The sequence below is a fragment of the Acomys minous genome (assembly GCF_964271855.1).
Source record: "Acomys minous genome assembly, chromosome: 12".
Lineage (NCBI taxonomy): Eukaryota > Metazoa > Chordata > Mammalia > Rodentia > Muridae > Acomys > Acomys minous.
This window is the reverse complement of record NC_140493.1, coordinates 69,241,137-69,251,894: the sequence shown is the minus strand read 5'-3', so window position 1 is coordinate 69,251,894 and position 10,758 is coordinate 69,241,137. Positions and strand designations below refer to the sequence as shown.

The 10,758-nt window shown below is 50.0% G+C and overlaps 1 protein-coding gene across 1 annotated transcript in view; it reads left to right on the top strand.

Annotated features, from left to right (window-relative positions):
• Positions 1 to 1,068: 1,068 nt before the first annotated feature.
• Positions 1,069 to 10,758, top strand: part of NXN (nucleoredoxin) — a 138,670-nt gene continuing 128,980 nt past the window's right edge. The window contains exon 1 of the mRNA XM_084802822.1: positions 1,069 to 1,556. Coding sequence (XP_084658948.1) covers positions 1,197 to 1,556 — 360 coding nt within the window. The 5' untranslated portion in view covers positions 1,069 to 1,196. The remainder of the gene's footprint in view (positions 1,557 to 10,758) is intronic.

Below are 10,758 nucleotides of genomic sequence, written 5' to 3'. Positions count from 1 at the left end.
CGGCAGACGCGAGAGAAATGACTTCCAAAACCTTGGAGGATGGACAACGTGGTTGGCTTTCCTTTTTAAAATGTCACTGTTCTTGGTAGCTGAGCTGATACACATCAGTGGTCCTCGCGTGTTTGTGTGTGTGTGTGTGTGTGTGTGTGTGTGATTGTGTGTGTGTGTGTGCGCGCGTGCGTGCGTGCGTGCGATGGTAAACATTTTGTCCTGCATGGGTGCGAGGGGTTAATAGAAGGTCAGGAAACTTGCCACAGACCATTTGTTTAATCTAGGTTCTTCCTAAGCATCGGAAAGCATCTTTCAAGATAGAGTGAAAAAAAAAATTTCTTAGAATTTTCTCAACTACCAACAGACTAAGATAAGCTACGGAGCCGATTAAGGGGAGCAGCCAGCACTGATTTGGAAATGCTGCGCCATCTGTTGCATACATTTACGGAAATGGAAGAGAGCCATTTCCCACCGGGGAATGGTGCCAGCGACCTGTGGACTGAAATCCCACACTGTGACTTGCAATCAGCCCGTAAGTATTTATGAATTCTCTCTCTTGTGCCTGGCGTAAGTAACAGAGAGGTGGCGCCCACCAGTCTGCTTATAGCAGCAAGCACAAAATTCACACATGACTGTTGAACAAGACCTGGCTTGATACAGTGACATTGAACTGTGAAGACGTTAAATCCTACAAGTTTTATATGAGGTCATTGGGGTTCAAAATCTCTGAAAGGTTTGTATAGCGAAGGGAGTAAGTAGGAGAGGCTGAAAAAAGATCGGGTCCGGAACTCCAGTGTTGTACAGAAGTTGAAGGTGAGAGAGTTAGGGGCCAGAGTGCGGCTTAGCACGGGTTGCAGCCTCGGAAAGCGCCAGTTCATGGGGACGGTTCTCCTGCCTCTGGTCCCGGCATTTTAGTCCTGGGGTAGAACTCGGGTCAGGTTTCTTACTTTGGCCACGTCCAGGAGGCCCGCGCCAAGGCGCCAGCTGCTGCGGACCTGCCTGCGCAGCGCGGGCCAGCCACGGAGGGGGGCGTGGCTAAGGAGGGGCGTGGCTGGGCGGCCCGGTGGGCGGGGCTCCCCTCCCAGCCTCCGCCGCCGCCAGTGCCTCCGCCCGCCGCGCGGACCAGCGAGCCGGGTAGCTGCCGCTCGCCCGCCCGCTCGCCCGCCCGCTCGCCCGCCCGCGTGCCGGGGCTGCGGTGGGCCAGGATGTCGGTCTTCCTGGAGGAGCTGCTGGGCGACAAGCTGGTGACGGGCTGTGGCGAGGAGGTGGACGTGCACTCGCTGGGCGCCCGCGGCATCGCGCTGCTGGGGCTCTACTTCGGGTGCAGCCTGAGCGCCCCCTGCGCGCAGCTCAGCGCCAGCCTGGCCGCCTTCTACGGCCGCCTGCGAGGGGACGCGGCGGCCGGGCCGGGGGCCGGGGCCGGGGCGGGGGCGGCCGCGGAGCCAGAACCCCGGCACCGCCTGGAGATCGTCTTCGTGTCCTCGGACCAGGACCAGCGGCAGTGGCAGGACTTCGTGCGGGACATGCCATGGCTGGCGCTGCCCTACAAGGAGAAGCACCGGAAGGTGAGTAGCGCGGGCCCGGCGGCGCCCCCGGCCTGCAGGCGCGGTCCACGCTCCGGGAGCCAGCTGCTCGCCGCCCCCACCCGCTTGTCCATAGGCCTGCCTTCTCTATCTCGGCCTGTTCCCCCCCCCCCACCTTCCCCCAACCTCCTGCCTCATCCAGGACCCCTCCAGGTTGGGGCGCTCGCGGCAACTCCTGGGAGCCAGTGCCCGGCTGCGCCCACGCTAGGAAGTTTGACACCCCTCGCGTCCACGCGTTGGGAATCGCTTAGGGGTGGCCGTGCTCTGCCTTCCCGACTCTCCGACCCCATCACTCTCCTCTAGCCTCTTGACTCCCCGCAGATACCTGTAGTGTGGGGGAGGGCACTAGCCCCCTTCCCATAATGCCCACACCAGGAAGTTTCCTTTCTCTCCCAGAGAAATCTTGCCTTCCTGGGGCCCCCTCCTCTGCGACCGGGGGACCCGGAGGCAGCTGCTGACCGCGGCTTCAGGAGAGAGGGGAGCTCACTCTTCTCCCCCTTTCTTCCCCTGCCCCCGCCCCGCCCCCTGGGCTGAGTTAGTGGCCACCCGGGAGCTTTTCATTGTCTGGCTGTCCAGCGGTCTTCCCAGGCCCAGAACAGCCCGGTCGGTCGTTGTAGATGCCATAGTTGGTGGTGGGCCATTTGCTGTCCTGACATACTCAGCTAGTATTAGATGCAGAACTGATTCCATCCGTGCAGATGAATGACAAGACAGCAAAAGGCCCACCAGTTTGCTGGTGAAATTAGTTTGGGGTTTCTGAGTGTTATCTGTTGGGTGATGTACAAATTCAAGAGATTTTGTAATGAGTGGTAACACGAAAAGTTTTGGCGTGCCTTTGCTTAATTCTCCTGGCTGATGCAAGGTATGAATCCGGCCCTTTCGTTTTTTCTGAGGAGCAACTCAGTTTATGGGGCACACAGGAGAAAGGCTATTCCGGGGGCATTTAGGTTCCCCCTGGGAGGGTAGTAACACATGCCACGTGTTCCTTTTATGTGTACAGAATCATGTTGAGAGACTCATGATTTAGACTTAGAGCGAATGGCTTTTATAATTTGCCTCCAACATGCCTTGAGTAAATCACTCATCCCAGAGCACTGTAAGGCACAGATGTGAGATTTAAAGTTTGAAATATAGTTTAAGAAACGCGGTTGGTAAATTTAACACTGGGAAAACATCGGCTGGCTAACCACACAGAAGCAAGACTTTGCCTCTTAACTATTTTTTCAAGTTATTATTGCCCCTATTTTATTTATATGCCTGCTAGCATATGAAGATGCATGGCTAGCGCTTTTTTTTTTTTCTTAAAATAAGGGAATCCTTTGTCTTCTTTTTGGTGGTTGTTTTGATGATCCATTTGGGAAGAAATAATGTTGAGAAAGTCATTTACTGAAAAAAAACATTTACATCATGACATTTTTCTGTTGTAGACTAAAATCTGTTTAAAATAATATATTTTATTGGGCAGTACAAATGATTTCTAACTTTTGAAAATACACGATGCATGGCAGAATGTTCCAGACTTATGGCCTATTGTAGTTTTTACAGAAAGGGGAAATTAAATTGCTGGGCAATAAAAAATATGGAGCAAACAGAGATATTTTGGAAATGTCTAACACCCCACCCCACCCCAATAGGAGTGTATTTGATGTGACAGGTTTCCTCTCTGCTGGCTAACCCTTTTCCATGAAAGAAAGTGTTCTGTAGCCCTAGCCTCGTCCTGCTGGTTCCACCCAGATGAACATCTGGATGGCACAGGCCAGCAAACTCTTATTTGAAAATACATTTCAGAATGCTGGATGTGCCTAAATCGTAAGCCAGCATCTTAAACATGCATTTTGATTGTATTTGCTCATTTGTGTATTTATTCATTTGGTGTGGTGCTAGGCAGGAAATGTTTGCACATACTAAGCAAGCATGTCTTCTGCCACTGAACCTGACACCCCAGGTTCCCAAATTTATTTTTTTGTGTGTGCCATTTTCCCGACTCACACCCTATAGTTCATTTTCTTTCTTTAGAGACGAGTTTTGGAAGCTCTCCTGTGCTGGAGACTCAGTGTCTGATGCCAGAACATTCTGTTCTGTGGTGACATGTCAGGTAAAAAGGCCCCTGATGGGTATTTTTGGTAGAAAACACACTTGGACGTTGAAAAGGATGTGAAATTTTACCCCAAGAAAAGTGAAAAGAGGGGTGCCCCAGGCCAGGGCACTTGTGGGTGAACTTTTGTTGATGGATCTGTCCAGGCTGTTTCCCCAACTATAGAAATAGCTTTGAAGAAGGGCGTTAGGTTTTCAGAGGGAAACTGGAGCTCCAGATTACATTTAAAAAAAAAGTTCTCATTAACATTTGGTCTTTAAAACCATTTGTGTGTCTCTTCCCGTTGGGATAACAAAGGATATGGTTCTGATTAGTTATTGGCTGGCATTTCTCTACAGAAAATTGAAAAATTATGGTTGGGAAAGAAAATGCTGTGTGGTATTTCTCCTTTTTTTCTTTTATTAATTTCTCCTTTATATAGTAAGAAAGTCTGGGGATGACCATATATGTTCAGCTTGCATTTTGCCTCGCTCTGTCACCTCCGTGGGCGCCATGAGAAAAACATAAGGTAGAAGCTGCCGGTGTCTCCCCCACCTCCCCCCCACTCCTCCCCCCCATTTCCCCACCACCGCACTCTGCCCCCCCACTTCTTTAATTCATTATGGAAAGCTGTCATCCCTGTTTGTATTTGTTTTAATGGTAGGTCTGGGGTAATGGAAGCTTTTCTTCTTCCTTCGAGAACACGCACGTTATTATTATAGCTGTATAGAAGTTGTAACTGGATGATCATCAACTTTGAGGCATTTGAGGAGAGGCTCGGTCAGGAAGGCCGATGTAAAGGCGGCTGGGCTTGTTTTAATAAGGAGGCTGGTGGGCATTTCTCAGATTTCTGGAGAGAGAGAACGTGATGAACAGTTGGAAATTGGTGATGATTTAGACTTTTGGATCTGAGCTGTCTCTTTAGCTGAATGAACGTTAGTCGTTGGAACTGGAGGGTCTGGCTCCAGGATCAACTTAGCTGTGTCAGGAGCGAACAGCCGTGTTGGTTTTAAAGCCACAGGCTCTGGCTTTGCCTGGAAAGCCTTGGCTCATGGGTGCTCTGACATCAGTACGCGCAAACCACCGACCTCCCTCTGCACAGGTGCGTTAGGCTTTGCTTTGGTCTGTGATTTTCTGAGTGACAGAAAGGGGGTAGAGGTGGAACGGATGGGGAAGAGTTGGGTGGAGACTCTGGCCCAGCTCCTCGGATACTTGGTTTGCACAGGTAAATGGAGCCATTCTGCAGCCGTCCGGTGCCGCTGCCTGTTCCGGCTGGTTCTTTCAGTGTAGACTGAGTTAGAGTCGCGGCCAAGTTGAATCACTTGGGCACTTTGGATGTTATCTTGTGCCAACCTGGTTTCCAAGCTCCGAATCCTCTGGGCTTCCCCTTCCGATGCCTCAGCCCGTGAGACAAAGATGCCACAAAGGATACGGCTTCAAATGCTGGAGCCTTCTGCCGTGTTCCTGAAGAGCCTCAAGCAGCCAGGACAGGCTCTCACTGGGGACTGTGTCCACTCGAATCAGTCTAATAGAGGACAACCGTCCGGTTAAAGCAGTCGGAGCTGTATTCCCGGAGAGGCTTCTCCCGGCTTTCGTTATTTATAATGTGTGTTTTAATCTTATCTTCTCTGTGCAATGAAATAGTCTCGTGGCTAAAAATCGAACTTTCTTTGTCTTTGTTGTTGTTGTTGTTTTTTCTTTGCCTGAGTTCAGGTCTTGGGTCTGTCATTTATTAGCTGTGTGTCACTGTGTAGCACGCTGCATCTCTGTGCCATAGGTTCCTTATTAGCAAATTGGGGATAATAGCACCTGCCTTACAGTGTTGTGTAGGGTCTGTCTGTGTGATATTCCCATGTCTGATATAATGGTACATGCCCAATAAATACGGCTGCCATTTATTAATAAATTGTTACAGCACCGAGTAACCCATTATACTGCCTGGCTCTGTGGAGTGTGTGCCATTCTGTGGTCTTTCCTTTCTTCCCTTTCTTTCCTTTTTCTGAGACACAGTTTCTCTGTATAGTCCTAGCTGTCCTGAAACTCACTCTGTAAGTTGAAGGCTGGCCTTGAATTCAGAGGTCCACCTGCCTCTGCCTGCCGAGTAGCCACCACCGCCTGGCTTTTCCTTTCTTCCTTTCTTAGGATCTCACTGTAGTCCAGACAGGTCTTGAACTGACTGTGTAGTTGAATATGACTTTGAAGTTGTCATCCTCCTGTCCTGGCCTTCCAGGGCTGGGATTACATGCCCATTTACGGGGTGCCTAGGGATGGGGCTTGAGGCTTAGGGTGTGCTAGGCAGGCACTGTGCTAACTGCTCACTCATCTCCTATGATGGACTTTTTACAACTCTTCAAACCTACCACTTATAGCCACGTAAGGGGAAATAGTGAAGGGTTTTTAAAAATTGCCCTATAAGAGATAAGAGCTGAGGAGAAAGATTTGGAGGAGTGAAACTACAAAAAGCAAGTGAATGTCTGACGACACTGAAGGTTACTGATAGTCACCGGCCTCACTTGGTATAATATCCAGTGACTGGGTTTGATCCCTGCAGCCTGGGCATGGTAAAGGATGTCAGCTCAGAGATGATCAGGTCCCATTCTGGAAGAAAGCACGGATTTTGTGGTTGTTTCGTGATTTGCCAAAGCCATTAGGTAGCTCTTTGCCTGACTCTAGCCAGCCAGACTAGGCAGTGTGGGGATGCTCTTTCAAGTGGTAAGCCAACAGTGGGCCTCTGAGTTGTAGAAACTCACCCCTCCTAGAGTTGCCTCCCTTCCTGTTCTGGGCTGCTGTAGGGAAGGTCTGCCCACCCTCCTCTCTATGGCTGGATTTGTCCTATCTTCCAGGTAAGGGCTCTGCACAGCTCTTGCTAATTGATTTGCCTTCCGTTTGAGTTGGAGTGTGAACCAGAGCGCAGAGCAAGGGAGTGGCTGCTGAGGTTAGGATCACTCAGCATAGAGCAAGGGAGTAGCCACTGAGGTTAGGACCACTCAGCATAGAGCAAGGGAGTGGCCGCTGAGGTTAGGACCACGCAGCATAGAGCAAGGGAATGGCCGCTGAGGTTAGGACCACAAAGCATAGAGCAAGGGAGTGGCCGCTGAGGTTAGGACCACTCAGCATAGAGCAAGGGAGTGGCCACTGAGGTTAGGACCACGCAGCATAGAGCAAGGGAGTGGCCGCTGAGGTTAGGACCACGCAGCATAGAGCAAGGGAGTGGCCGCTGAGGTTAGGACCACGCAGCATAGAGCAAGGGAGTGGCCGCTGAGGTGAGGACCAGGCAGCATAGAGCAAGGGAGTGGCCGCTGAGGTTAGGACCACGCAGCATCGAGCAAGGGAGTGGCCGCTGAAGTTAGGACCACGCAGCATCGAGCAAGGGAGTGGCCGCTGAGGTTAGGACCATGCAGCATAGAGCAAGGGAGTGGCCGCTGAGGTGAGGACCACGCATTCGGTTCCCCCAGCTTCTCTCCCAGCGTCTGTCCCATGCTCCCTTTTGGTAAGAGGCCCGGTTTAGTATTTACACAAATTGATAGAAGGATGCTCTGTGCTATTTATAGCTGAGGCAGGGGATGAGAAAATCCCTTGGGTACTTTTTTTCCCCCCTCCTAATAGGGCTTTAGGATTCTGGGGCTCCAGCTGGCCCCATTCTGAACTAGGTGTGGCTCCTGGCCACATGGCTTCACTTGGGGGAGAGTGTAGACTTGGCCTAAGCTGTGTTTTCTTTCTTCACAGTCTGAATTCCCAGTGGTACCCATGTTAAGCACCAGGGTGCTTCATCTTGTGCATCTCATTAATTTGTCATTATGCTTATTCAGAGGCACTCAGGGAAAATAGCTCTGATCTTACACACACTTGTTTCCTATCTTGCCATGATCTTCAAAGTTACCGAGAGTTTTTGAGTCCCCAGAGTCACCTTTCATTATCGTCCACAACTCAGCCCGCAGGCGTGGGGTCCAGCTAGCTAACTTGACCTGTTTAGAAGCTGGGAGCTCCGACCTCCATCCTTCCATTCCTGAGGTCACTGGGTCCTGAGCTACATTTCTTGTCAACCAGCTACCTTCTCTGGGGCTCCCTGCATCTAGTCTTCACCCCTGAAATAATTTTCCAAGTCAGGGCACCTCACGTGTGGTCTGCGCAAGCATCCTTTTAAAATAAATTTACATACATACATGTGTACGTTGTCCTGCCTCACACAATACATACTGGGTGCCGTCCCGTATAACCGGATGAGACTTTGGACCACTGACTTGAATGCTGCTGTCTGGCTGAGGTGCCATAAGATTTCTAAACGTCTACTCACCGTTTCTGCACTCTACCTCTTTGTGGGCCAGTGGTCAACAAGTCTCAGACAAGCAAGAGCCAGTCCTCTGCTGCTGTCTCGGGCAGGACCTCTATGCCTTTTCAGAATAGAGTGGAAAGTTCAGAAATACAGTTGTGGGCTGGAACCATGAGGCTCTGGCTCAACCTCCAGCGACCCCTACACTCCCTGAAAAGAGAAACAGGAGCCGGGCGTGGTGGCGCACGCCTGTGATCCCAGTACTCAGGAGGCAGAGGCAGGAGGATCTCTTGTGAGTTTGAGGCCAGCCTGGTCTACAAAGGGAGTCCAGGGCAGCCAGGGCTACACAGAGAAACCCTGTCTTGAAAAACAATAACAAAACAAGAGCAAAAACAAAAAATAAAAACGAGAGAGAGAGAGAGACGCACACACACACAAAGAAACAGCCTCACAGCTCTGAATCCCACTCCTGGTGAGGAATCCTTTGGGTCTTTGAACAAAACGTGGCCTCTCAGGCCTCTCTGCCGCTTGCATTTCTGGACTCTGCCACGTCCTCTCCCACCTGCCTGGGTTTGGAGCTTCCTCGTGCCCCTGTTTTCAGAAGCTTTCCAATCTCTATCAACTTATTTTAATCAATTAATTATCTTTCATTGTTCTTTGTGACATGTGGAAGACAAGTTGTGCCAGGTGACTCTTGCCTTCCATCGCGTGGGCTCGGTGGTGATGGATCGCCGCTGCCCACTGGGACATCTTGCCAGCCTTTATTGCGTTTCATACGGTTACCTCATATCGGTTTACTTAGGGTTTTCATTTTTATTTATTTATTTATTTATTGCTTTTTTGAGACAGGGTCTCTCTGTGTAGCCTTGGCTGTCCTGGACTCACGTTGTAGACCAGGCTGGCCTCGAACTCACAGTGACCCACCTGCCTCTCCCTCCCGAGTGCTGGCATTAAAGGTGTGTGCCACAACGTTGCCTTGAATGGCCTCCAACCCTCACAAGATGTCCAGCAAGTCCTGGTTCTTTTTGAGGGACATACCACTTTCACACACGTCCCCAGAAACATATGCAACAACAGCACACGTCTGTGGGCGTCGCGCGGCATTTCCTGTCACTTTTCCCTCTAGGTAGACTGTTCTGTGAGCTTCCGTGGTTTATTAGAGACAAGGTCTCTACGTAGCCCTGGCTGTCCTGGAACGCACTATGTAGACCAGGCTGGCCTTGAACTCAAAGAGATTCCCCTGCCTCCGCTTCCTGAGTGCTGAGATTAAAGGCATGCACCACCACGCCCGGCTTTGCTCCCACAGAGCGTATGCACAGGTGTTTGAAAGAGTTCCTAGTGTTTTCCATCAGACCGTAAGTAAGCTCCGTGAAGACAGAATTCAATGAAGGAAGGGGAAGGTGGTTTGTGCCAGATGTTGGGAAACAGGATGACGTCATAGAAATCAGGTGTAGGACACTTTCAGGTTGAAAACTCGTGGTGGTTTTCAGATCATGTGGATTGAAATATGCTCTTTTCCCAGGCACTGTGGTGTATGCCTTTAATCCCAGACTTGGGAGGCAGCAGCGGTTGGATCTCTGAGTTCCAGGCCAGCCTGGAAGTTCCAGCCAGGGCTACACAGAGAATATACTGTGTACAGTTTGTGGGTATTTTAGCATTTTTTTTTTTTGTATTTTGGGTTTTTGTTTCTTTTTCTTTTTTACAAAAATATTAATTTATTATTATGTATACAGTGCTCTGCCTGCATGTACACTTGCAGGCCAGAAGAGGACATTAGATCATATTTTAAATGGTTGTAAGCTACCATGCGGTTGCTGGGAATTGAACTCAGGACCTCTGGAAGAACAGTCAGTGCTCTTAACCTCTGAGCCATTTCTCCAGCTCTCCTTTTCTTTTTTAAGGACAGGACTCACCCAGGATAGCCTCGAACTCTGGATTCTTTTACCTGTGCCTCCTGGGTGCTGGAATTCCCATCTTATTCTTGTTTTTTAGTGTTGTTGTTGTTTGTTTGGGTTTAGTTTGGTTTGTTTTTTTGAGAGACAGGGTTTCTCTGTGTAGCCTTGGTTGGTCTGGACTCTCTTTGTAGATCAGGCTGGCCTGGAACTCACAGATCTGCCTGCCTCTATCTCCCAGAGTGCTGGGATTACAGGCGTGTGCCACCGTGCCCAGCTCTTTTATTTTGTTTTTGAGACAAGGTCTTACTGTGTAGCCCCAACTAGCCTAGAACCTAGTATATAGATCAGACTGGCTTTGAACTCATGAAGATCCGCCTGCCTCTTCTTCCTGCCTCCTTTATGCTGGGATTAAAGGTGTTTAGCAGTGTTTGCGGCCTTTTTTTTCTAATTTAATATTTTTTAATTTAATCTTTAATTTATGTGCATTGGTGTGAGGGTGTCAGATCTTGGAGTTACAGACAGTTGTGAACTGCCATGTGGGTGCTAGGAATCGAACTCGGGTCCTCTGGAAGAGCAGACGGTGCTCTTAACCACTGAGCCAACTCTCCAGCCCTAATTTAATATTTTTAATGAGCATGTGTGTACCTTAGTGCATGTATGTGCACTATGTGGACGCAGGAGCCCATAGGGATCGGAAGAGGGCATTGGATCCCCCAGAGGTGGATTTATAGACAGTTGTGAGCTGCCCTGTAGGTGCTGGGAGTTGGACCAGGTGTTCTACAAGTAAGCACTCTCTTAACTATTTGAGTCTTAATGAGCTTTAAAGAGTGACAGAGAGAGGGAGAGAAAGAGAGAGAGAGAGAGGGAGAGAGAGAGAGAGAGAGAGAGAGAGACAGAGAGACAGAGAGAGAGAGAGAGACAGAGAGAGAGGGGGGGGGGGGAGAT